We start from the raw sequence: 23,490 nt of genomic DNA, 5'->3' as shown, positions 1-23,490 counted from the left end.
CAAATATGTCTCATCATTTTTGTCATCAGTTACATGTTGACAGACACTGCTGATGCTTGCATTTCAACTTACCAAAGGGGAATTTAGCAACCATCCTTTCAGATGTAAGGGGGTCTGAAATACCAAATCTGTTCTCAGCACGAACACGGAAGACATATTCCTTTCCAGGAATAAGCTTTCCGATTCTGCAGCCAGCTTTCCCACAGCTGGAAAGAGCAGTAACCCAGTCACCTCTGCTTACATCACACTTCTCAACCACATAATTAGTGATATTGCTACCACCATCTTCAGTAGGTTTGTTCCAAGAGAGTGTGCAGGCATCAGAATCAATGTCACTGATCTCAAATGGTGGCTCAGGTGGTCCAGGAATATCTGACACAAAAGAATGTTTGTAGAAAAATTAACTGTATGTTCACATAGCCCCTTATTATTGAAGGTGGTGATGATGACAAGTTCTAACCTCTGATGATGATTTTCAAAGTCTGGTCAACTTTTCCAGTGCTGTTCTCAGCAACAAGGCTGTATTCAGCACTGTCTTGTCTCGAAACATCCTTAATGATGAGCACACACATGTTCTGAGATTTGTGCACAGCGAGACGGCTTGATGAGACTACATTATTTTCTCCCCGTTTCCATTGGCACACTGGTGCTGGCTTTCCAGATACAAGAGCCTCAACCCTAAGTTTTGCTCCTGCTTTTGCAGTGACAAGTTCAGGCATGATGATTTTGGGCTCCACTGGGAAAAAAATACAAGATTTAACATGTTTTTAGTTGAAGTCTATTAATTCAAATGACTGAGTAACACATTCATTTTCTAACTTACACATCTGCTCCTTGATCTCATAAGCTTCTCTTGTCTCTGTGGGAAGACTAGAACCCATGGCATTTCTTGCTGCAACTCTGAAACGATATTTTCTTCCTTCCTTTAGTCCAGCAACAGAGATGCTCAAATCTTTTACGACTGTGTATGGTGTCCATTCCTCCTTCTTCTCCTCCTTCTCCTCCTTGTCCTCAACCACAGGTTCAGGTGGAGGAGGAGCCACAGGCTCTACGCCAGGCTCAGCCTCAGCTTCACCCTCTACTGGTTTCTTAGGAGGTTTAGGCATTGGAAGCTCAAGATAGTCAATAATGTAGCCATCAATTTTAGCTCCGCCATCCCGCAATGGTTTCACCCATCCCACAGTTGCACTGTTCTTAGTAATCTCAAGAATATCAACCTTTTGTGGTGGGTCAGGCTTGCCTTAAGGAAGGAGACAGAATTGTTATAGTAATACTATTTCAACAAAACCTTTAAAATTGTTCTGGCTAAGAATGCACTTACTGATAGGATCAGAGGCCAGATAAGATTTTGGTGTAACTCTTGGGACTCCGGGACCATACTCGTTTACAGCTATGACCCGGAAGTAATACTCTGCTCCTGGGGCGAGATTGCTTACTTTAAATGTGGTGTTTTCAACATTAGCTTTCACTGTTGCCCAAGTCTTGCGATCAATTTCTCGTTTTTCAACCATGTAATGAGTGATGTTACTGCCACCATCATTTTCAGGTGGAGACCATGTGAGGTTGCAAGAGGACATTGTGATATCAGTAACCTCAAGACCAACAACAGGTCCAGGTGAATCTGTTTTTAAAATGCAAAAACAAAATATATATATTTGAATGAAAAGTTGGATATTTTAAGTATTTTCATAGATTCATATATAACTTTATTCATCTGTTTCAGTCGTGTGTTTTTTTCCCCCACTAATTCCCCTTAAATAAAAATAATCAGAAGTTACATGACTGAAACATTGAATAAACGGGAGCCTGTTTTTTACTTACCAAGTACTTTGACATTCACAAACACTGCCTTCTCTCCAGCTGGACTGGATAAAGTCAATGAATATTTGCCTGAATCATCACGAGAGCTTTCAGATATGACAAGGAATGTCATAGTGTCAATGAGATCAACATGGCCCTTCTGAACAACATTGTCTTTACCCATTCTCCTCCATAAGACCTTGGGAGCGGGTCTTCCTCTAATTGTTGCAACTAATCTTATTGGGCATCCAGCCCTAACTGTCAACCCTTTCTTCAGTTCTGCATCCAAATCAATCTCGGGGGCCTCTGAAGATTGGGGGGGAAAAAAAGGATAAAAACACAAATTAGGACATAGAAGGTAATGTTGCTGAAAAGTTTATAGAAAAGTGTATAGAAAAGTGTATGGAAACTCACCCAAGACTTCTCTTGGTGTCACAGCTCCCTCGAGATTTGTTGGCTGACTCAAGCCAACCTGATTTTGGGCAGAAACACGGAATTCATATTCAAGCTTCTCATCCAGGCTTGAGACTGTGAATTCTGTTCCGATCAACTGGGCAGCAACATTGCACCTTTTCCAGCCTTCATCCCCCTTCTTGCCTGTGCCCTTGACTCTGAGCTCAACTACATATCCAATAAGAGGAGCACCTCCGTCATATGTAGGCTTTGTCCATGCAAGAGTGACTGATGTCTTTGAGCTGTCAGCCACCTTTAAGTTACTAACGGGACCAGGAGGCTCTGCAAATAGAAAACCAAATAATAAATGTGGCTGTAAAGACAAAAACAAATAAACATTTCATCAAATATTGTAACTGGACATACCAACTGGATCTCTTGCAGTAAATGATCTGGATGGCTTGCTTGCATCACCAACCCCAATTTCATTTTCAGCCTTAACACGGAACTGGTATTCATGATTAGGCAGTAAACCTGTAACAGTCATCTGTGTCCCTGCAATTGGGGACTTAACAACAGGGCCCCACCGAATGGCATGCTCTTCTTTTTTCTCAAGAATATAACCAGTGATAGGTTTTCCACCATCATTGTCAGGAGAACACCACATAACAACCATTTCTTCTTTTGTAATTTTAGTCACTTCTGGAGCATCTGGTGCACCTGGTCTGTTAAACTGGGTCCTTGCAACAATAGACTCAGTTTCAACAGCAGGGCCAGCACCCATTTTGTTTTCAGCTCTCACTCGGAATATGTATTCATTTCCTTCGATAAGGCGAGTAACTTTAGCTGAATTGGTAATTACAGCTGCTGAATGAATTGACCATACTCCTCTCTTTGTCTCACATTTTTCTATGATGTAGTTATAGATCTCACAACCACCATCATCTTCTGGTACTTCCCATGTAAGCTTGCATCTGTCCACAGAAATCTCTGACACTTTCAGATCTCTAATAGGACCTGGTCTATCAAGAACATTCACCTTGGCCTCAGCAGTACAGGTTCCAGCAGCATTTGTTCCAGTAATTATGTATTTTCCAGTATCTCCACGTCTTGAACTTGTGAGCAGGAATTTAGTGAAGTTGGTGCCAGTTTCAACTTGCACTCTTGGGCTTTTGGTGATATCTCCAGTGACACCTTCTTTAGACCATTTTATATCAGGCTGAGGTTTACCTATAACCTCTGCCTCAATTGGAACTGCATCTCCAGCTTTAACAACAAGAACTCCCATCAGTTTGACTTTGAGCTCTGGCTGTACAAGTTCCTCCTTTACAAGAACTTCATCTGTTGTCACCCAGTTACTCTCTCCTCCCTCATTCTTTGTTTGAACTCTAAATTGATAAATTTGGTTCTCAATACATCTGTCAGCCATGAAATAGGTTTCCTTTATTGCACCTTTGTGTAATCTTTCCCATTCATCTGCTTCTTTAGGCTTCTTTTCAATATGGTAAGCAAGGTTTCGACTACCACCATCATATTCTGGTTTCTTCCATTTGAGGAAGACAAATGTCTTGCCAATTTCAGTGATTTGGAAGTTCTCTGGCTCACCAGGTTTCTCAACTGGGTCAACAGCAAGGACTGGTGCTTTTGTTTCAGTTGGTGGACCAACACCAATTTTATTCTCTGCACTCACACGGAAGAAATATTCGCAATTCTCAACAAGTGGAGCTTTGACAAGTCGTTTGGTGCAGTCAGATGTAACAACTGTCCATCCCCTTTGACTTGGTTGTCGGCACTCAATTTTATAACTAGTAATTTCAGTGCCACCGTTATCCTCTGGATTTTCCCAAGACACCATACATGATTCTTTAGTCACATAAGCAACCTTCAAATTCTGACAGGCTCCAGGAATATCAAGGACATTAACAATAATTGTAGCATGTGCTTGACCACTGCTGTTCTTTGCTTGAATTGCATATTTTCCATAATCAGCTCTAACAGCTTCCTGAATTACCAGCTCAACAAGAGGGAAGTTATTGTTCATCTCAGTGCGTTTATCTCTGCCTAAAGCTCTTGCATCTTTAGTCCAAATGATTTCTGGATCAGGTCTGCCCTTTACACGGGTCACAAGGTTGATGATTTGCCCTGCTCTAACTGTAAGGAGGTCACGGCAAGCAACATCAACAGTTACGTCGGGGGGAACAAGAATGTCCTTGGCAAGCACAGTTTCTGTGAGTTCTCTTGGCTCACCATCTCCAACTTTGTTTGAGGCTCTAATACGGAATCTGTACTCTGTGCCTTCACTAAGTCCAGGTACTCTAAATGCACAAAACTTAATTAGATCCTTATTTATTCTGTCCCACTGTGCAGAACCTGATTTCTGGCATTCAACAACATAGCCTAAGATGGGGCTGCCACCATCTCTGGAAGGTTTGGTCCATACCAAATCTGCATATGACTTGCTCCAGTCCTTCAGCTTAATGTTACTCGGAGGCCCTGGAGGACTAATTGGACGTTTAGCTTTCACAGGGTCTGATGGATATGAAGGCACACTTACACCAGCAACATTTTCAGCAAATATTCTAAATTCATAGCTGTTGCCTTCAAACAGACTGCACACCCTGTATCTAACATCCAAGACTGGTGTTTTATTGACACGTATCCATTTGCCGGTCATCTCCCTGCGCTCAACAATGTAGCCACTCACAGGGCTTCCACCATCTGTTTCTGGTTCAGTCCATGACACTGTTACAGCATTTTCTGTTATATCAGAACATGTTGGTTGGCCAGGAGGGCCTGGTGGATCAAACATATGCTTGGCAATAGTGGGAGGACTTTCAAGGGCAGCTCCAATGCCAATTTTGTTCTCGGCACGTACACGCACAATATATTCACGTCCCTTCTCCAAACGTGGGACTTTGGCCTTTGTGCTGGTACTTCCAGAACTCACAACTGACCATGGCTCCCAAGGCTTCTTGACATCCTTCTTCTCTACAACATAGTTCATCAAAGGTGCACCACCATCATCTTTTGGTGGACGCCACTGGATTATCATATGATCAGGGGTAACCTCAAGGATATTTACAGGACCAACTGGAGCAGATGGAACATCAAGGACAGTGAGATGTAGAGCAACAGATTTGCTTCCAGAAGGATTTGCCACAGTAAGTATAAACTCTCCGCTGTCATTTCTGACACATTCACTAATAGTCAAGACAGTTGAATTTTCTTCAGTAACAATCTTAAATGTGCCCTCAGTTTTAAGCTCATTTCCTTCACTTTGCCACTTGGCTGTTGGAGTTGGGATTCCATGCATGACTGCTGGGAGGACAACTGTACTTCCAGCTTTGACAACAAGACCCTCAATAAGCTTCACATCAACTTCAATAGTTGGAGCCACTGAAAAAGAATATTATCATCATAAAATGTAATATTATGTTGTAATTTTTCTATAAAAAAATTAAATTATATAATAAAATATATTATATATCTTACAGGTTTTTTCCTGGCAAGTAATTGGCACAGTGGTGTCTGGTCGACTAATGCCAATTGCATTTTGTGATTTTACACGGAATCTATAGGTTTTGCCCTCCACAAGTCCAGTTACATGGCACTGAGGATTGCTGACAGTCTTGAAGGTCACCCAGTCTGTGGAACCTTCTTCTTGATGCTCAACAATGAATCCAGTGATCTCACTTCCACCTGTACGTTCAGGCCACTCCCACTGAAGCCATACTTCAGTTTTGTCTGCATCCACATGATGCAGATTCTTGGGTGGACCAGGGGGATCTATAAGTAAAAATATACCAATTAATTTAACAAACTGTTATAAAAAGTCAAGAATTAGAAAAATAATATTCAATTTAATACTTACAAAGAGGGTCAACTGCCTTGATGGGCTTGTTGGTTTCAACAAATGCACTCCTGCCAAACTGATTCTCAGATGCAACTCTGAAGAGATACTGAATTCCCTCCATCAGATATTGAGCCATGAGGCTCAGCTTTTTGGATGCAGCACACACTGAAACCCAGTTCTCAGCTGCAACATCTTTCTTTTGCACAACATAGTGGGAGATCACAGCACCACCATCATCTTCTGGCTTTTGCCATGTCAGGTAAGCTGACTCACTTGTGATTTCAGAGATGGTAAGATTCCTTGGAGGTCCAGGTTTATCTAAATCAAAAAGAAAAGGAGTCATTGTGGCGCTACTATGGGTATCTACAGTATTTAATTATACATACTGTGTGTACTGAATTTCATTGTAATCCTGTTACAATGTTAATAAAGAATCTATCTATCTATCTATCTATCTATCTATCTATCTATCTATCTATCTATCTATCTATCTATCTATCTATCTATCTATCTATCTATCTATCTATCTATCTATCTATCTATCTATCGTTAAGAGTTGTTCTTAAAACATTCATACCAAGAGCAAGAACAGTGCAGGTAGCAGATTTCGATCCAGCTGCATTCTGAATAGTGATAGTATAATTGCCACTGTCAGCACGGGTACACTTCTTAATGTGAAGTTTGCTTCCGCTTGCTGTGACCTCTATAAGGCAATGAGCAGGAACTTCACCATCATTCTTTTTCCAAGAGACAGTGGGTATTGGCATGCCCTTAATTGTGGCACTGAGTGTGATGTCTGTCCCAACCATGGCAAGGTGATCACGAGCCATATTGCCATGTAACAGCAACTCTGGCTCCTCTGCATAAGAATTGAGATGAGAAAGATAGAAATATGAATTAATAGATTTTTAAGTGATTACTTTCCAATATGCGAAAAAACATACTTCAAGTTACAGGGGGAGAGTAGTATTATAAAACAATACCTACTTTTCAATACTACTCTTATGCATTTTCTGAATATGTAAATAAAAAGAAAGAAATTACCAAGTCTGTCATGAACTTTCACTGGTTCCTTGACATATGCAGGTTCAGATTTTCCAGCTGCATTCACAGCCATAATTCTGAATTCGAACTCTTCACCTTCTGGTAGTTTTGTCACAACAAACTTGGTGTCTGGGCATGATTCAGGAGTTTCATTTGCCTGGATCCATTCGACTGCACCAGGCTTCCGATACTCAATCAAGTAACCAAAGATTTTGCCTTTACCATCATGACGAGGAACACGCCATGATAGATTCACAGAATCTTTAGTCTTGTCAACAGCTTCAGGCAAAACAGGTGGACTTGGCAGAACTATTAAGAATAAGTTGAATAAGTGAAAAAAGAATGATCAAAAGATAAGCATTAAGAGAATGAAACCATCAAAACACTAGGACTTACCAATGGGATCCTTAGCAAGAATAGGTTTACTTGGAGGGCTAGGATCTCCAGTGCCAATTTCATTCTCTGCCGTTACACGGAATTCATATTCACAGCCTTCAACAAGGTCTTGTACCCTATACTGTGTAGCAGGGTAAATTGGATCTCTGGTTGCACGAGACCATCTCTTAGCTGAAGGCTCCTTCCTCTCCAAGATATAGTTTGTGATGGGCTTTCCACCATCACGAGGACGGTTCCAAATCACCAGTGCTGAATCACGAAAGATGTCTTTTACAGTGGGTTGCTCAGGCGCCTCAGGTACCCCTGTAATTATGTGTAAGATATTAGGAACAAAACAAATTTTTACAGCTTTAATGTTCAATTGATTGTTTTGTGAGTGTTTTAACATACTGAATAGATCTTTAGCTTTCATCTCTTTTGACTCCAGTGGGTCACTTATACCATACATGTTCTCAGCACTAATTCTCATGATGTATTCACGACCCTCTACAAGCTTAGGTACTTTGCAGTGGGTTTTTGTGGAGGCAGATGTTACAGTTGTCCACATGTCTCTGTTTACATCTCTCTTTTCAATGACATAGTTAGAAATTTCACATCCACCATCATCAAGAGGGGGCTTCCAAGAAATAACCATGTGATCTTTGTGAACTTCCTCAAAGACAACTGGGCCCTCTGGAGGCAATGGTCGATCTAAAAAATGCACAGAATATTCAGATAGATTGCTTGTTAGTTATAAGCCCAAAATATGTATTTTTACTCATCATATTGTTTTAAAGTTAAGTAAACATTTTTTCTATCGTTTCATGAGACTTACCTGCAACTGTGATATTGCAAATGCCTTTACGAGCACCAGTACAGTTTTCAACAGTCACACAGTATCTGCCACTGTGCCCACGCTGAGCTTTCATAATACCCAGACACATTGTGGTAAGAGTATTTTTGAACCTGATATGGTTGTCTGCTTTCAGTTCATTGTCATCCCTTGACCAGGTGATAGATGGGGCTGGTTTTCCAGTGTAACGCCCCTGGAGTGCAAAGCTTTCACCAACCCGCACAACAACCTTATCACGGAAGTCAAGCTCAATTGTAGGAGGTTCTAAAAAAATAAAAAATAAAAATAATCATATTATTGACGTAATTTTATTTAATAAATAGAATTAGAGATTTATAATAATAATAGTGGTGTACATAACGAAAAACACTTGAAAAACAAAAACAATTCACTTACCAAGTTCGTCTTTACATGTAATTGGCTTAGTGGAGAAGGATGGTTTGCCAGGACCAACTTCATTCACTGCACTGACACGGAATTCATAGGTGTCGCCTTCTCTGAGACCATCATAAGTATATCTCCTATCCATCAGTTTCTCTTTGGTCAGTCTGACAAACTTGTCTTTGCCAATCATGCGAGCCTCAAGAATGTAAGATATCACCTCAGATCCTCCATCGTACTTAGGTGGCTTCCAAGTCATACTGATATAGTCTTTAGTGATGGTAGTCACCTCAAGGTCTTCTGGACGGTCTGGAACATCTAGTAAAAAGAGACCAAATGATGATTAGCTACCATCCATGCTGAATACTATTTTACAGCTGCATTACTTGGTCAATAGTTTAAAGCTATTTTAAATCCAGGAAAAATAAAATAAAGAAAAATACTTACTGATGCGATCTTTAATCACAAGTTCGCATGATGTTTGACTGAAAGGTCCTACTCCAATTACATTTTCAGCTGCAACTCTGAAGAAATATGCCTTTTTTAGCACTAGATTATTTACTACAGCATTTTGTCTGCCAGCTGTGTAGGAGCAAGATGTCCAAGCCTTGCGCTCTGCTTCACGTTTCTCAATTATGTAGTTGGAGATGGCAGATCCACCATCATCATCAGGAAAAAACCAGTTCAGCTTGCATGATTCACTTGTAAGACTTTCTGCTGTGAATGGTGCCCCCACCGGACCAGGGACATCTGAAGAAGCAAAATAAAATAAGAAAATGTAAATTCTCTAATGTAGCTATTTCATAGTAATATATAGACTATTTGTGTCTGATAATTCTCACTTACCAAGTACATCAACAATAATAGACCTCTTCACCTCTCCTCCATCATTATTGGCTGTTATTGTATAAACACCTCGTTGTGCCCTTGTGCAGTCTTTGATTACCATTGAGCAGCTGATTGAAGTGGTTTCAATAACAGCTTCTGGTGGGACTGGGTTCCCATCTCTGCTCCATGTTATCACAGGTGGAGGTTGGCCAGACACATAAGCCAGGATACGAATAACACCTCCAGCATGAATAACCATCTTCTCCTTTACTGAAATGTCCAGGTCAAGGACTGGCAAAACTGAAATGACAAAAATTATCATTAATTTCATATTACATACATCATATTGCGGTTGAGTTATTTATCACAGGCTTTTTACTTCCTCTTCAGGAGAGAGCAGTTCTCAGTACCATTGAATTAGTGCATTTCTTCACTAAAATACAGGTTTGTGTACATTTTATTTTATCTATAAAATCGTTACTGATGCCTGCATAAAATGGATGATTTTATTCATTAAAGGGTTAGTTCACTCAAAAATGAAGTTTCTGTCATTAATCACTCTCCCTCATGTCGTTCCAAACCCTTAAGACCTTTGTTCATCTTTGGAACACAAATTAGGTTTATTGATGAAGTCCGATGGCTCAGGGGGGGCTCCATTGACATCTATTTAATTAACACTTTGAAAGCCCAGAAAGGTAGGCAAGACATCGTTTAAATAGTCCACTACAGTGGTTCAACCTTAATTTTATGAAGTGACGAGAATACATTTTGTGTGCCAAAAAAACTAAGTAACGACTTTATTCAACAATTTCTTCTCCTCCGTATCAGTGAGCACCTACCTTTCTTGGCCTTCAAAGTATTAATTAAATAGCTGTCAATGGAGCCCCCCCTGAGCCATCGGACTTCATCAATAAACCTAATTTGTATTCCAAAGATGAATGAAGGGCTTACGGGTTTGGAACGACATGAGGGAGAATAAATAATGACATAATTTTCATTTTTGGGTGAACTATCCTTTTAAGATGTTTTATTCATAAAGATGATACTTTGGATGTTAAATGTGTCCTCAGAGCCCAACATGTGTTCTGTACTATATTTACTTGGCCCTTTTTTATAGTGTATGAATTTTTTTTTCGATTTTAGATCTTTTTGTGTTGAATTACATGTTGAATCACTGAGACTTACTTATCCGGTCCTTCATTTCAATAGCATCAGCAACTTCGCCTGGTTCACTCAAGCCAGCAGCATTGATTGCCAAAACCCTGAACTTAAACAATGCATTCTCTTTCAGTCCAGTGACCACCAATTTAGTACCTCTAACTTCTTTGTCTTTGGCCTGGAACAGAAGGAAGATCTTTTTTGTAATCTATAAAAAGTATATGAACATGTTTTGCTGAAATGTAAATACTCTGGTCTTAAACAAACCTTAACCCATGTTTCTGTGCCCTCCTCTTTGTATTCAACATAGTAGCCCATAATCTTTGAACCTCCATCCTTCAAGGGTGGAATCCATTCCAAGTCTGCTGTAGTCTTAGTCCAGTCAGTGACTTTTGGGGTTGGTGGAGAAGGAGGAGCTACAAGAAAACGATTTGTCATAGTGTGATTCTCTATTAATTGAAAAATTATACCACTGAATTTCAAACTTGTTTTCCTACCTATTGGATCTCTGGCAAATGTTGGATCAGATGGCTCACTTGGGGGTCCACATCCTGCTGCATTCATTGCAATCACACGGAACAAATACTGAGATCCCTCAATGAGTCCCACGACGTTGTGAGACACACCAAGTGGCATGGGCCTGACTGGATCGCGAGTTACTCTGCTCCAGCGTTTAGATGTAGTTTCTTTACGCTCAAGCCAATAGCCTGTGATTGGAGTACCTCCATCTGTCTCTGGCTCTTCCCAGTTCACAGTCATGGAGTCTATTGTGACGCTAGAGAGTGTTGGCTTCTCGCACTGACCAGGTGGCACTTAAAAAACACATAAAATGTTGTCAATGTTATAAAGTGAAATTAATGTAATCTAATCATACAAAATGTCTCTAATTACATCAACATTAAACATGTGAATTAATACTTACTGAACACATCCCTGGCTACTTCAGGTTCGCTATCAAGAGGATCACCAACACCATATTTGTTTTGAGCCCTAATGCGGAAAATGTACTCATGGCCTGGCATTAGATTCTCGACTGTGTATATTCTCTCTTTGGGTTCACTAGTGACAGGTATCCAAGTCTTCCTGTTGGCAACACGTCTCTCAATAGTGTAGTTTGTAATTTTGGAGCCACCATCATCCTTAGGAGGCAGCCATGACAGTGTTATTTGTTCAGCATGAATTTCCTCAAATTTAATGGGTGCAGATGGAGCCCCAGGACGTCCTGTTTAAAATAAGAGAATAATGTTAGTTATAAAAACAACACATAGGTCTTCATATAAAAAATGGTTGTTGCAATTTACCTAGAACATTAAGCCTCATTTCCTTGGAAACAGTACCAAGGCTGTTGCTAGCAGTAAGAGTGTAGAGGCTTGTATCTAAGCGTTTGCCCTGCTGGATCAGCAGTGTGCAGCTATCATCAGACACAAGCTTGTTGATGTGCTCATCATACTCAATGTCAACCTTGTTTTCACCCTTGTGAGGTGGAGCCTTCTGCCATGTGAGTGTTGGGAATGGACATCCCTTAATCTTGGCAACAATATGAATATCTGCACCCTGTTCAACCTCCATGAATTCTGGAAGCTCAATGGAAGGTGCCCCTAAAAGTGAAAGGAAGAAAGGTGAATTGGTTCATCAGACAACTCTTAAATTAACTGAATTACTTTGTGTGTGTTGCTCTGTACATACTGTTCTGGTCCATAACAATGATAGGTCCTGCTGTAGAGGATGGTCTACTCGCACCAACCTCATTCACAGCCTTAACACGGAATTCATATTCAGCACCCTGGTGGAGATCCTCCACTTTGAAAGTGGTGGTGTCAATATCACGGCGGTTGCACTGTCTCCAGGACTCTTGCTGGTTTCCACTGCTATCCCACCACAGACGCTCAACATTGTAGTGAGTCACAGGTGCACCACCATCATTTTTTGGTGGCTTCCAAGTCAGAGTCACAATGCCCTTTGACACATCAACGATTTTAACTCTTGTGGGAGGATCCGGAGGATCTGCAATAATATAGTGTTTTGAATAGTCAGAATAAACTGTATTAAAGTATTTTTAATGACAGACTTGTATACAAAACACACTTACGAATAGGATCCCTGGCTTTAGTCCGCTGAATGGTTGTGGTATGAGGCCCCAAACCAAAGCAATTCTCAGCTCTTATACGGAACAAGTATTCTTGTCCTTCAATGAGGTCTGGCACAACTAAGGACTGCATTGCACAAGCTGGGTTGACCTTTGTCCAAGCCTTTCCTTCAACAGTCTTTTTCTCAATGAAGTAGCTTTTGATCCTGTCACCACCATCAGAGTCTGGAGGCATCCAGGTTAGTCTACATGTTCCACGTGTGATGTCACTGACTTTGATGTCTTTTGGAGCTCCAGGCAAATCTAGACAAAAGAGACAAGTTATGTGATATAATACACACTTCTAGACGTTCTGTGTTCTAATGATACTACTATTATATAAGGTTTTTGAATATGCTTACCAAGTACATTCACGCGCACTTTAACTATTTTAGTGCCAGCCTGGTTGTTGGCAGTGATGATATATCGCCCAGAGTGGTTTAATTTACATTCAGGGATTGTCACTACTGATGTTGTATCACTGGATGATACCTGCAGAGTTAAAATGTAAAATGTATTAGTTTGTTTGGACTAAACAAACTGAGTGTTTTGAAGAAATTTGAATTATCCTACTTCTGAATCCTCTGGCAGAGTGTGACGCTCATTCTTTTTCTCTGTTGGAGCGGTTCCATCAAAGTCCCATGTCACATTCGGAACAGGTTTGCCAGAGACGGTGGCTGGAATCTTGATGGTTGTTCCAGCACGACAATTCAGAAGTTCTTGAGCTGTGACCTCCAAAGTAATGACAGGTTCCTCTGTGATGTTGGGTGACACATATATCTTTAATCATATATAACTTTCTGCATGTATGTATTAAATATAATTATATAGTATTGTAACACATGTACATAAAAGTAAGACTTACCCAGAATATCCTGTACAATGATATCAGAAGTTCTTTGACTTGGCTCAGATTCACCAGCAGCATTTACAGCAACAATCCTGAACCTGCATTTCTTATTCTCTTTAAGCCCTGACACAGTGTATGAATTACTCAGGATCAGCTTCTCCGGTGTATTGATTCTTCTCCACTCATGTGAACCCTCATCCTGAACTTCAACAATGTAACCCTTTATTGGACTTCCTCCATCTTTTTCTGGTGGGGTCCAAGAAAGGGTCACGCTGCTTGTTGATTTGTCTGTTACTACAGGTGCTGGTGGTTGACCTGGTGGGTCTACAAGTAACATTTAAGAAAGTTTTATTCATAAGGAACAGGAATTCATAAACATATCAACACATTAATATCAATATTACTTACTTTTTGGATCAACCGCAGACACGCATTCTGTTGCTTCACTTGGAGGTCCAACGCCAGCTGCATTCTGAGCCATAACACGGAACTTGTACTCGGCACCCTCAATAAGGTGCAGCACATTGTATTCCAGGCCCTTGACTGCTGGTTTTGTTACTGGAGCTCTGTTAACACGACTCCAGTATACAGCACCTCTCTCTCTCTTTTCAAGCCAGTAGCCTTGAATAGTTGAGCCACCATTGTCTTTTGGAGGCTCCCAAGTGACCACCATGGATGAGCAGGTGTGTCTAATAATCCTTGGCCTCTGGGGTGGCCCGGGAAGACCAAATGGATCTTTGAGTACAACCTTTTCTGATTCACAACCATCACTGACCCCATATTTGTTCTCAGCTTTGATCTGGAACTGGTAATTACCATAGGCCTCCAACTTGTACACCTTCAGAAGGGGATGTAAAAACAAACAAACATTTAGAGCATTTATAAGCATATAGCACTGTTTCATTCTAGAAGGAACTGTCTCATAATAATACGTATTAATAACATGTATTAACCCCATAACGTCTGTCTATAATGCAGCATGTCAACTGTTCCCAGTCAGACTTCTTTTTGCTGGCATCTCTCTTCTCAATGATGTAGTTAGTGAGGTCACTTCCACCATTGTCCTCTGGAGCATCCCAGGTAAGGTAGCAAGACTCAGCTTTGATGTCAGACACCACAATGTTTCTTGGTGGCAATGGGCGATCTAGGAAAAGAACACCACAGTTATCATAAAGATAATCTTGTAACAGAACTGTTGAAAATAAAGAGTTGTCACCTACGTAACTTAACTACAAGAAAAAGTACTGTGTAACACCCAATAGTACTTCCCATGCTGTGGAAAATCAATAGCTTAAGTAAAAGTACTGAATAACATTTAAAGGCTTACCCAAGATATCCACACGGATTGTGCGTTGACCTACTCCACGGGTATTTGTGGCAGTTAACTTGTATATGCCTGTGTCTTGTCTTACAGTTTCAGGAATACCAATTTTGGTGTTGATAGTTTGTCTGTTAATCTCCTCTGATTCCAACATCATTGTCTCAGTGGGTTGGTCAATAACTACTCCATTCTTTGTCCACTCAAATGTAGGCAAGGGTAGGCCAAAAATTTCAGCAGGAATTTCAATAGCTGCTCCTTTCTTGACAACAATGGCATCACGTTTAAAGAATTTCAACCACTTAACAGTTGGTGAATCTAAAATAGAGGAAAATATCAATGAAAATGTTAAGGCATGATTTTTATTAGCAAACTACAACTACATGCGATCAGAATTGGTCAATGATTTATATTATAGGGAGTGATACATACGTTCGTCATCCTGAATATTGACACTGATTGGTTTGGATGGTTCTCCATCACCAACCTCATTGACAGCTTTCACTCTGAAGTCATACATCATGTTCTCAGACAAATTGTCCAGAGTGATGGTGAGGTCTTTGCAAAGTTGACGGTTGGCAACATCAAATTCATCACTGTCTTGTCTCATCTTTTCAATATAGTAGCCTCGGATTGGAGAACCGCCATCACTACGAGGAGGTTCCCAAGTCAAAGTAATAGTGTTCTTGGTCCTTTCCGTATAGTGCAATTTCTCTGGGGCAGATGGAACTCCTAAATTTCAAGAAAGTTGTTTATCCCTTTTGTATGAATATTAAAACAATATAAAAATATAAAAATATGTATACAATTCATATACAAGATATAAATTCACTATATATTCTGTTGTATTTACTTTTGGGATCCACTGCTAAAACGGGTCCAAGGTCAACAGGAGCACCAAGTCCATACTTGTTCCTTGCAACTACACGGAACATGTATTCTTCTCCATCAAGCAGACCAACAATGTCACATTTGCAACTGGCGACTTCCAGGGGTTGTCTGTAAATGTGCATTTTGGCATCCTTTCTCTCAACAACATAGCCCATTATGTCACTTCCACCATTATCCAGAGGATCTGACCAGGTGAATGAAATCATCTTCTTGCTCACATGAACTGTCTTAAGATCAACCACTGGTCCAGGAACATCTTTTGTCCCCCAAAAAAAAAAAAAAAAAAAAAACACGTGTGTGGGAACATATCCTACATTTCAGAATTTAAAAAGCTAACAATTTTCTGAAACTTTTTTAAAGAAAATAATTGTACTTACCCATCACATCCACCTTAACAGAGGCAGACTTGGTTCCACTGGGGTTAGTGCCTGTGATCTGGTATATTCCATGGTCAGTTCTCAAAGCATTTTTTATGCTTAAAGTGCTGTTCTTTACTTCTGTCTCAATAATTACATGCTCCTTGTCTGTCTCTGCATCATCCTTTGTCCACTTAACTTCTGGTACAGGTCGCCCAGTAACAACAGCAGGGAGACGCAATGTTTCTCCAGCTCTAATGATGACTCCATTCCTTACACAGATATCAAACTCAACCCCTGGTGACTCTGTTAAATCAATGCAGATTTAAATATTTTATTATAATTGCTCAAGTGTGTGTTAAATAATCTTGAGTAATAGCTTAATTTAGGTTGATTGTTTGAAAAAGACTTCAGATCCTCATTGCGCTCTATTTGAAGAAAATGTCACAAGTTTTTCGACTTACCTTCAGGTTCTTTGGCCTGAACAGGTTCAGTCATGCCTGGGGCTCCATGTCCTGCATCATTTACAGCATACACACGAAGGTAATAATCAGCTCCTTCAGTCAGTCCAGTCACGGTGTACTTGCGGTCTTTGCATCTAAACTCAGTGCAGCGGACCCAATCCTTCTCTCCAACCAGACAGCGCTCAATATGATATCCAAGGATTTCTCCACCACCGTTGTATAATGGAGGTATCCAACTGATATCGATAGAAGTATTTGTGACATCAACAATTTTTGGTACAGGTGGACCAGGTGGCACTGCAAAAATAGTTACATTTTATCAAATTATAAGGTAACTTAAATCCAGTTAGTATAAATCATGAGTTTCAATGCAGGTTGACAAAGAATCTATTTTTTGAGTAAAGCCCACTGTTGCATAAATGTACACAATTAATATCATCTATGCAAACTACCAAAACAAATAATTACAACTTAAAATTACAACTTTCAATGTTTAGTTTTCATTTTCCACACTTACATATTGCATCCATTGCAGTTTGAGGGTCAGTTGGTACACTGAATTCTCCTGGGCCAGCAAGATTTTCGGCACAGACCCTAAAGACGTAAACAAGGCCTTCCATAAGACCCTCAACCTTAACTGTCAGTGCACTAAGAAGATTGGCGTTTACTCTGATCCAATATTTGCTGTTGACTTCACGTCTCTCAACCCAATAGCCCAAGATAGGGCTACCATTGTCCTTTGGCTCATGCCAGCTGAGGGCAACTGTGCTGGAGGTGACCTCTCCAATTCTTGGCATGTTGGGAGCATCAGGTGGTTCTGAAAAAGAATAATCAAAAAACTCAAATAAACTATAATATAAGCCAACTACTGTTCAAAGTATAGCTAAAATATAACTTTACCAAATTGATTCTTCGCAACAAGTGGTTCAGAGTAGCATGGATGTCCACAGCCAAACTTGTTTTCAGCTGTGACTCTGAAGATGTACTCCTTTCCTTCAATAAGCTTGGTCACAGGGTAACTGTATCCCTTGTGAGTCGAGGTCACAGTTACCCAACCAATTTCATCTGTTGTGTTGTCTTTCTTTTCCAGTATGTAGTTGATGATCTCACTGCCACCATCATCAAGAGGTGCATCCCAAGTGCAAACAACAGAGATGTTCCTGATATCATCAAATCTAAAGTTCACAGGGGGGCCAGGCTTATCTGTAAGTTATAACAGGCAGAAATGTTAATACATCATTTTTGTTGTTAAATGCTTAAGGAGATACCCATAGTAGTTTCAAAAATAGCATACCAAGAACATTGACGTCACAAGATGCTGTTGCAAAACCATGGGTATTCTCAACTCTAATAGTGAAATTTCCATGGTCAGATCTGATGGCATCACGCACCATCAGAGCAGTCTCACTGCGTTTAGTCTGGTCAAATGACAGGCGATCTAAAAGTGGTGGATGGAATACTTCTTCAGGTTCAGGCTGCACAGACTTCTTCTTTTTCTTCTTCACAATTTCTGGTTTCTTCTTAGCTGGCGGCTGCCTGACATTCTCATCATTTCTGAGCCATGTTACAGTTGGGTAGGGAGATCCAGATATGTAAGCATCCAATCTAATCTCCTCTCCCTTTTTGATACTGAGGCCAGATGCAATACGTGCATGAAGTGATACCTTTGGTGGTTCTGAAGCAGAAAATGTAATAGAGATTTAAAAAAATTGACATTTAATGTTTTATTTGACACAACAAAAAGTTTTTATACTCAAAGTAGTGCTGTAACAGATTTTGATTTGTTTTTAACATACCAACAGGATCAGCAGCCTTAATCAGTGGTGTACTGCGAGATGGGTCACTTGCTCCTGCAATGTTCTCTGCACGTACACGGAACTGGTATTCTTTTCCTTCTGTCAAGCCAGTGACAGTGTAGGAGAAACCAGGTACCAGATTTGGAACGCATCTCTCAAATCTGTCACCATCTTTTTCAATCTTCTCAAGAATGTACCCTGTGATTGGGCATCCACCATCATATGGTGGTGCCATCCAAGTAACAGTGATTGAATTTGAGGTGGGATTGTGTCCCTCAACCTCAATTGGTGGGTCTGGATGTTCTGTAATATAATAATAATAGTAATAATAATAATAATAATAATAACAGAAAAAAGAACGACAAACATGACCAGAGAGAGTGTACATAAAATAAAAATTAATAACAATAAAATGTATACTTACGTTTCTGTTCTTCTGTTAAAACAGGATTGCGGAGTTCAAGAAACTCGCCACACCCAATTCTGTTAACAGCCTTCACTCTGAAGTAATATTCACCATTGAGCATAAGATCTTTGACCAGAAAACTTAAAACATTGTCTCCAGACATCACAGGCAAAAATGTCTTCTTCTGAGCTTCCCTGCGCTCTAGAACATAATGCAAGATTGGGCTACCACCATCACTCTCTGGAGGCTCCCAGGAGATTTTGCAAGAGTTCTTGGTGACCTCACTCGGAGAGATGTCCTTACATTGTCCAGGTAGGCCTTTTAATGAAAAATATAATGAGGCATTAAGCTTGATTTTTAAGCAGTAGGTATGATAAGTGTGAATCAGTTGAAGCCAATTTATATAGTTACACAGTTTCTTACCGATTACATTTACGTTGATTGTTCCAGTTACTGAACCCAGAACATTCACGAGAGTAACAGTGTACACGCCAGCATCTTCATGTTTACACTTGAGAAGCTCCAGGTGAACACGATTAAGTTCACATGTCAATGTCAGTCTGTCTTCAGTCTTTAATTCAGTGTCACCCTTTTTCCAGACCATTGATGGTTTTGGAATTGCTCTGTATGGGATTTTTATATTCATCTTCTCACCCTCAACAACTACAATATCTTGAGTCTCGAGATCCATGGTTGGTGCACCTTTAAAATATTGAAAAATGGATTTAATACCAGTATCAGACCAGTGGGGGAAAAAGTGTACACACATACACACACACACACACACTTTCATTCACAGTTAATAATTTAATAGTCCTTACTGTCAGGGTCTTTGGCAAAGACACTATCTGAAATTTCAGAGGGATCACTGACTCCAATAGCATTGATAGCACGAACTCTCAAAACATATTTTTTCTCAGGAATGATGCCTTCCTCAGCCTTAAACCTAAGCTCTTTGACAGGACGGGCATTAATCCTCATCCACTTCTCAGTTCCAGCTTCAGACAGCTCAACATGGTAGCCTGTGACTGGACTTCCTCCATTCTTTTCTGGAGCTTTCCATGTAATGTTGATGTGCTCTCTGCTGGCATCAACAATCTGGACTTCAATTGGGGGAGAAGGTGGACCTAAAAAACAACAACACATAAATCAATACATATTATGTGGTGTACATAATCATCTATCACTACTTGAGCATTAGTATGTGTTGCATGCTATGAATTAACTAAACATACTTATGGGATCCTCAATGACCATGAAAACAGTAGGTTCACTCGGGTGGCCAACTCCAGCTTCATTCTCAGCACGGACCTGGAACTGCACCTCACTGCCCTCATCAACATCAGTCACCCTGTAATTGCATTCAGGGCCAGATGTCTTTCCAGACTTTACCCAGCGTGTGCCTAACTTCTCTTTCTTCTCAATAACATACCTATTAAAAGAACAATTCATGAGACATTTGTTTTGCTTCGAACACCACGTGCAAACACATCATTTTGTTTGCATTTAACAAAACCAATGTAAAATTTGTCCATACTTGGTGATGGGTCTTCCACCATCACTGTTGGGTGCCTCCCATTTCAGGTCAACATGTCTCTTGGATACCTCCACAACAGTCAACGCGTAGGGTGGTCCAGGGGTTGCTATAGAGGACATAAATGACACATTTTAATAAATAAATAAATAAATAAATATTATATATATATATATATATATATATACAGTTCAACTTACTGAAAGTATCCTTGGCCAAAACAGAGTCCTCTAGTTCACTGAACTCACTTACTCCAACTGCATTCTCAGCAGCAACACGGAACACATAGAGAGAGCCTTCATTAAGTGGAGTGACAGTATACTTGGTATCTTTTACTGTGGTGTCCACAGCCTGCCAGGCCCTGCGTCTGACGTCTCTCTTCTCAACAACATAGTTGGTGATCGGAGAGCCACCATCACTATCTGGTTCAGTCCACTTCAGGTCACAGTTGATTTTAGTAATGTTAACCACCTCAAGCCAACGTGGGGCATTTGGAGGATCTGGTCAAATTAAAATGACAAAAATAATATTATTATCATCATTGCAGTTGAATATAAAAATAAGAGTATGTATCATTTGAAAACTGGGTTTGCAGTGCAATTAGACTTTTATATCTTTATATAAACAATAATATTTACATTGACAATGGACACTGATCACGTTTACGATTAATATTCTGGTTAAGCCATTATTTCGTACTGTGCACAGTGCTTCTGTGCATTTTAAATGAACTCAAGTTATGGCATTGACATTTACATATTTATACATAATTAGAATATGACTAAATTCTGATATTGGATTTTTAATGAGCATGTAACTTGGTCAATACTTTGTTACGCAGTCCAAAAATACAATTAAATGTCATGCTTATTGATATATCTAGATCCTGATATCTAGATATATTCTTGATATGATATGATCTCGATATATATAATTGTTTACTATAATGACCATAATGTTTAGACAAATCAGTTTTCAAACTTTCTGTTAACACTTACAAAGTCTCTCTTTGCATACAACAGGGTCACTTGGATCACTGGGTTCACTCTCTCCAGCAACATTGATGGCCTTGATTCTAAATGAATACTCTTGCTTCTCCATCAGACCCTTCAATAAATGCTCGGTTGTTGGTACATCCTCAGCTACACGAACCCATTCCTCAGTTCCACTCTTTTGAAGCTCAATTATGTAGGACTCAATCTTAGCACCGCCATCATGCTCAGGCCTGGTCCACTGCAGGTGTGCTGAAGTCTTGGCAATGTCTTTGATGAATGGTTTCCCAGGAGCCCAAGGAGGATCTAAAACAACAACATTTGAAATTCATGACTTTAAATTTTATTTATTTAATTGCCTCAATGTTGGAAAATAAAACTGTAACCTACCAATTGGATCTTTAATCAAAATTGGGTCAGTCTCAGCACTTGGCTTTCCTGGTCCAGCAAGATTCTCAGCCAAAACACGGAACCTGCACTTCTTCTTTGTTGGCAAACCTTTCACCCTTAAAAGGTAACCTTATTTTGAGAATTTCTTTTGTCCTTCCTTCACCTTTTAAATGCAGACACAATGAAAACAATGATCCTACCTGTGTGTTGTGTCCTTAATTGGAAGCTTGTTACACCTGATCCATTTGTCAGTCTCAGGATCAAACCTCTCAACCCAGTAACCAGTGATGGGGCTTCCACCATCTTCATCAGGCTCATACCAAGTTAGAGTTACAGCATCCTTTGTGATATCAGAAGGCTGAACCCTGGTTGGTGCCCCAGGAGTATCTGAGTGACCAAGATAATTAATTTAGTAAATAAGTTGAGATAAAGAAACTTGTGAAAATGTATAATATAGTGACAAGTACACTTACCAAATGAATACTTTGCAACAATAGGCACATGCTCTGCAGGAGTCCCAATGCCATATTGGTTCTCAGCAGACACCCTGAAGACATATTCCTTCATAGATACCAGTTTGCAGGCTTTGAAAGCAGTTTGTTTTACTGTAGCAGACAGTTTCTGCCACTCTTCTTTATCTATGGGTCTCATCTCAACAATGTAATTGGTTACTGGAGAGCCACCATCATCTCTGGGGGCATTCCAGGCCAAACAGCAGGATTCATTGGTGATTTCAGAGATATCAAAAGCAGCCGGAGGGCCAGGTTTATCTGTTTTTCAACAAGATGAAAATAAATAAATAAATAAAATTACTACCAATTTTTTCAATTGCATTATGCTGAAATGACAGATTATGTAAAGCAACACCCTACCAAGAATGTTGACGTCAACCGTTGCAGTGGCACGGCCACTTGTATTGACAGCCTCAATGATATAGGTCGCTGTGTCAGATCTGGTTGTGTTTGCAATGGAAAGTGTTGAATGGCTAGGTTTTGAGTCAATGCTAATCCTATCCTCTGGTTTCAGGACAAGGTCAGCCTTTGTCCATTTTACTCTTGGCTCTGGCTTGCCAAGCACATCAGCAGGCAGGTCAATCTTAGTTCCAGCCCTGGCAGTCAAGCCTGCAAGAAGCTTCGCATCCAGCTGGATCTCTGGTGGCTCTGTAATAAAATAAAAATGTGAATATAGCGGATTCTAAATACTATTTAACTATTATATGAGTGGATCTTGATCACTAACCTTTAGGATCCACAGCAAGGATCTCGTCTGTAGCCTTGCATGGTCGGCTGGCTCCAAGTCTGTTCACCGCTCTCACGCGATAGGCATACCATTGACCTTCAATAAGACCAGTCACCTGGAACCTGGGATATGTGTAATGAGACAGATTACAGATGTATCTGAATAATTATAAAAAAACAATTATATGTTTTAGTTACAGTATGTTCCATTACGGGGATGCTCGTGAAGAATCATTACTCACTTAAGCTCAGGTATGGGATCTCCACAGGCTTCCCATTTGTCAGTGCCACGCTGACATTTATCAACAATGTAGCCCTTAACAGCAGCACCACCATCATATCTGGGAGGTTCCCAAAGCAGAAAGATGCTCTTTGCTGATTTGTCCCTCCATTTCAGGTTCTCAGGAGGATCAGGCACAGCTGTATTTCAAACAAGTTTCATACA

The 23,490-nt window shown here is 40.1% G+C and overlaps 1 protein-coding gene across 1 annotated transcript in view; it reads right to left on the bottom strand.

Annotated features, from left to right (window-relative positions):
• Positions 1 to 23,490, bottom strand: part of ttn.1 (titin, tandem duplicate 1) — a 135,871-nt gene that overhangs the window by 49,778 nt on the left and 62,603 nt on the right. Inside the window, exons 108-158 of the mRNA XM_084421004.1 lie at positions 23,288 to 23,465; positions 23,047 to 23,168; positions 22,680 to 22,967; positions 22,281 to 22,577; positions 22,008 to 22,194; positions 21,808 to 21,923; positions 21,424 to 21,723; positions 20,626 to 20,925; positions 20,429 to 20,534; positions 20,127 to 20,323; positions 19,713 to 20,018; positions 19,315 to 19,593; positions 18,910 to 19,209; positions 18,486 to 18,788; positions 17,984 to 18,364; positions 17,590 to 17,892; positions 17,207 to 17,506; positions 16,690 to 16,986; positions 16,247 to 16,531; positions 15,832 to 16,125; positions 15,411 to 15,710; positions 14,988 to 15,296; positions 14,614 to 14,804; positions 14,069 to 14,498; positions 13,676 to 13,984; positions 13,384 to 13,565; positions 13,173 to 13,302; positions 12,775 to 13,074; positions 12,372 to 12,689; positions 11,987 to 12,283; positions 11,608 to 11,907; positions 11,183 to 11,497; positions 10,953 to 11,101; positions 10,713 to 10,863; positions 9,546 to 9,827; positions 9,147 to 9,449; positions 8,715 to 9,017; positions 8,301 to 8,582; positions 7,877 to 8,176; positions 7,487 to 7,789; positions 7,091 to 7,399; positions 6,624 to 6,905; positions 6,065 to 6,364; positions 5,686 to 5,979; positions 2,620 to 5,589; positions 2,215 to 2,535; positions 1,822 to 2,106; positions 1,322 to 1,621; positions 824 to 1,240; positions 461 to 736; positions 73 to 372 (exon numbers count right to left, since the gene is read on the bottom strand). Of these exons, the coding sequence (XP_084277130.1) occupies positions 73 to 372; positions 461 to 736; positions 824 to 1,240; positions 1,322 to 1,621; positions 1,822 to 2,106; positions 2,215 to 2,535; positions 2,620 to 5,589; positions 5,686 to 5,979; positions 6,065 to 6,364; positions 6,624 to 6,905; positions 7,091 to 7,399; positions 7,487 to 7,789; positions 7,877 to 8,176; positions 8,301 to 8,582; positions 8,715 to 9,017; positions 9,147 to 9,449; positions 9,546 to 9,827; positions 10,713 to 10,863; positions 10,953 to 11,101; positions 11,183 to 11,497; positions 11,608 to 11,907; positions 11,987 to 12,283; positions 12,372 to 12,689; positions 12,775 to 13,074; positions 13,173 to 13,302; positions 13,384 to 13,565; positions 13,676 to 13,984; positions 14,069 to 14,498; positions 14,614 to 14,804; positions 14,988 to 15,296; positions 15,411 to 15,710; positions 15,832 to 16,125; positions 16,247 to 16,531; positions 16,690 to 16,986; positions 17,207 to 17,506; positions 17,590 to 17,892; positions 17,984 to 18,364; positions 18,486 to 18,788; positions 18,910 to 19,209; positions 19,315 to 19,593; positions 19,713 to 20,018; positions 20,127 to 20,323; positions 20,429 to 20,534; positions 20,626 to 20,925; positions 21,424 to 21,723; positions 21,808 to 21,923; positions 22,008 to 22,194; positions 22,281 to 22,577; positions 22,680 to 22,967; positions 23,047 to 23,168; positions 23,288 to 23,465 (16,647 nt within the window). The remainder of the gene's footprint in view (positions 1 to 72; positions 373 to 460; positions 737 to 823; positions 1,241 to 1,321; positions 1,622 to 1,821; positions 2,107 to 2,214; positions 2,536 to 2,619; positions 5,590 to 5,685; positions 5,980 to 6,064; positions 6,365 to 6,623; positions 6,906 to 7,090; positions 7,400 to 7,486; positions 7,790 to 7,876; positions 8,177 to 8,300; positions 8,583 to 8,714; positions 9,018 to 9,146; positions 9,450 to 9,545; positions 9,828 to 10,712; positions 10,864 to 10,952; positions 11,102 to 11,182; positions 11,498 to 11,607; positions 11,908 to 11,986; positions 12,284 to 12,371; positions 12,690 to 12,774; positions 13,075 to 13,172; positions 13,303 to 13,383; positions 13,566 to 13,675; positions 13,985 to 14,068; positions 14,499 to 14,613; positions 14,805 to 14,987; positions 15,297 to 15,410; positions 15,711 to 15,831; positions 16,126 to 16,246; positions 16,532 to 16,689; positions 16,987 to 17,206; positions 17,507 to 17,589; positions 17,893 to 17,983; positions 18,365 to 18,485; positions 18,789 to 18,909; positions 19,210 to 19,314; positions 19,594 to 19,712; positions 20,019 to 20,126; positions 20,324 to 20,428; positions 20,535 to 20,625; positions 20,926 to 21,423; positions 21,724 to 21,807; positions 21,924 to 22,007; positions 22,195 to 22,280; positions 22,578 to 22,679; positions 22,968 to 23,046; positions 23,169 to 23,287; positions 23,466 to 23,490) is intronic.

Source organism: Rutilus rutilus, assembly GCF_951802725.1.
Source record: "Rutilus rutilus genome assembly, chromosome: 10".
NCBI lineage: Eukaryota > Metazoa > Chordata > Actinopteri > Cypriniformes > Leuciscidae > Rutilus > Rutilus rutilus.
This window is presented reverse-complemented; position numbering and strand designations above follow the sequence as displayed.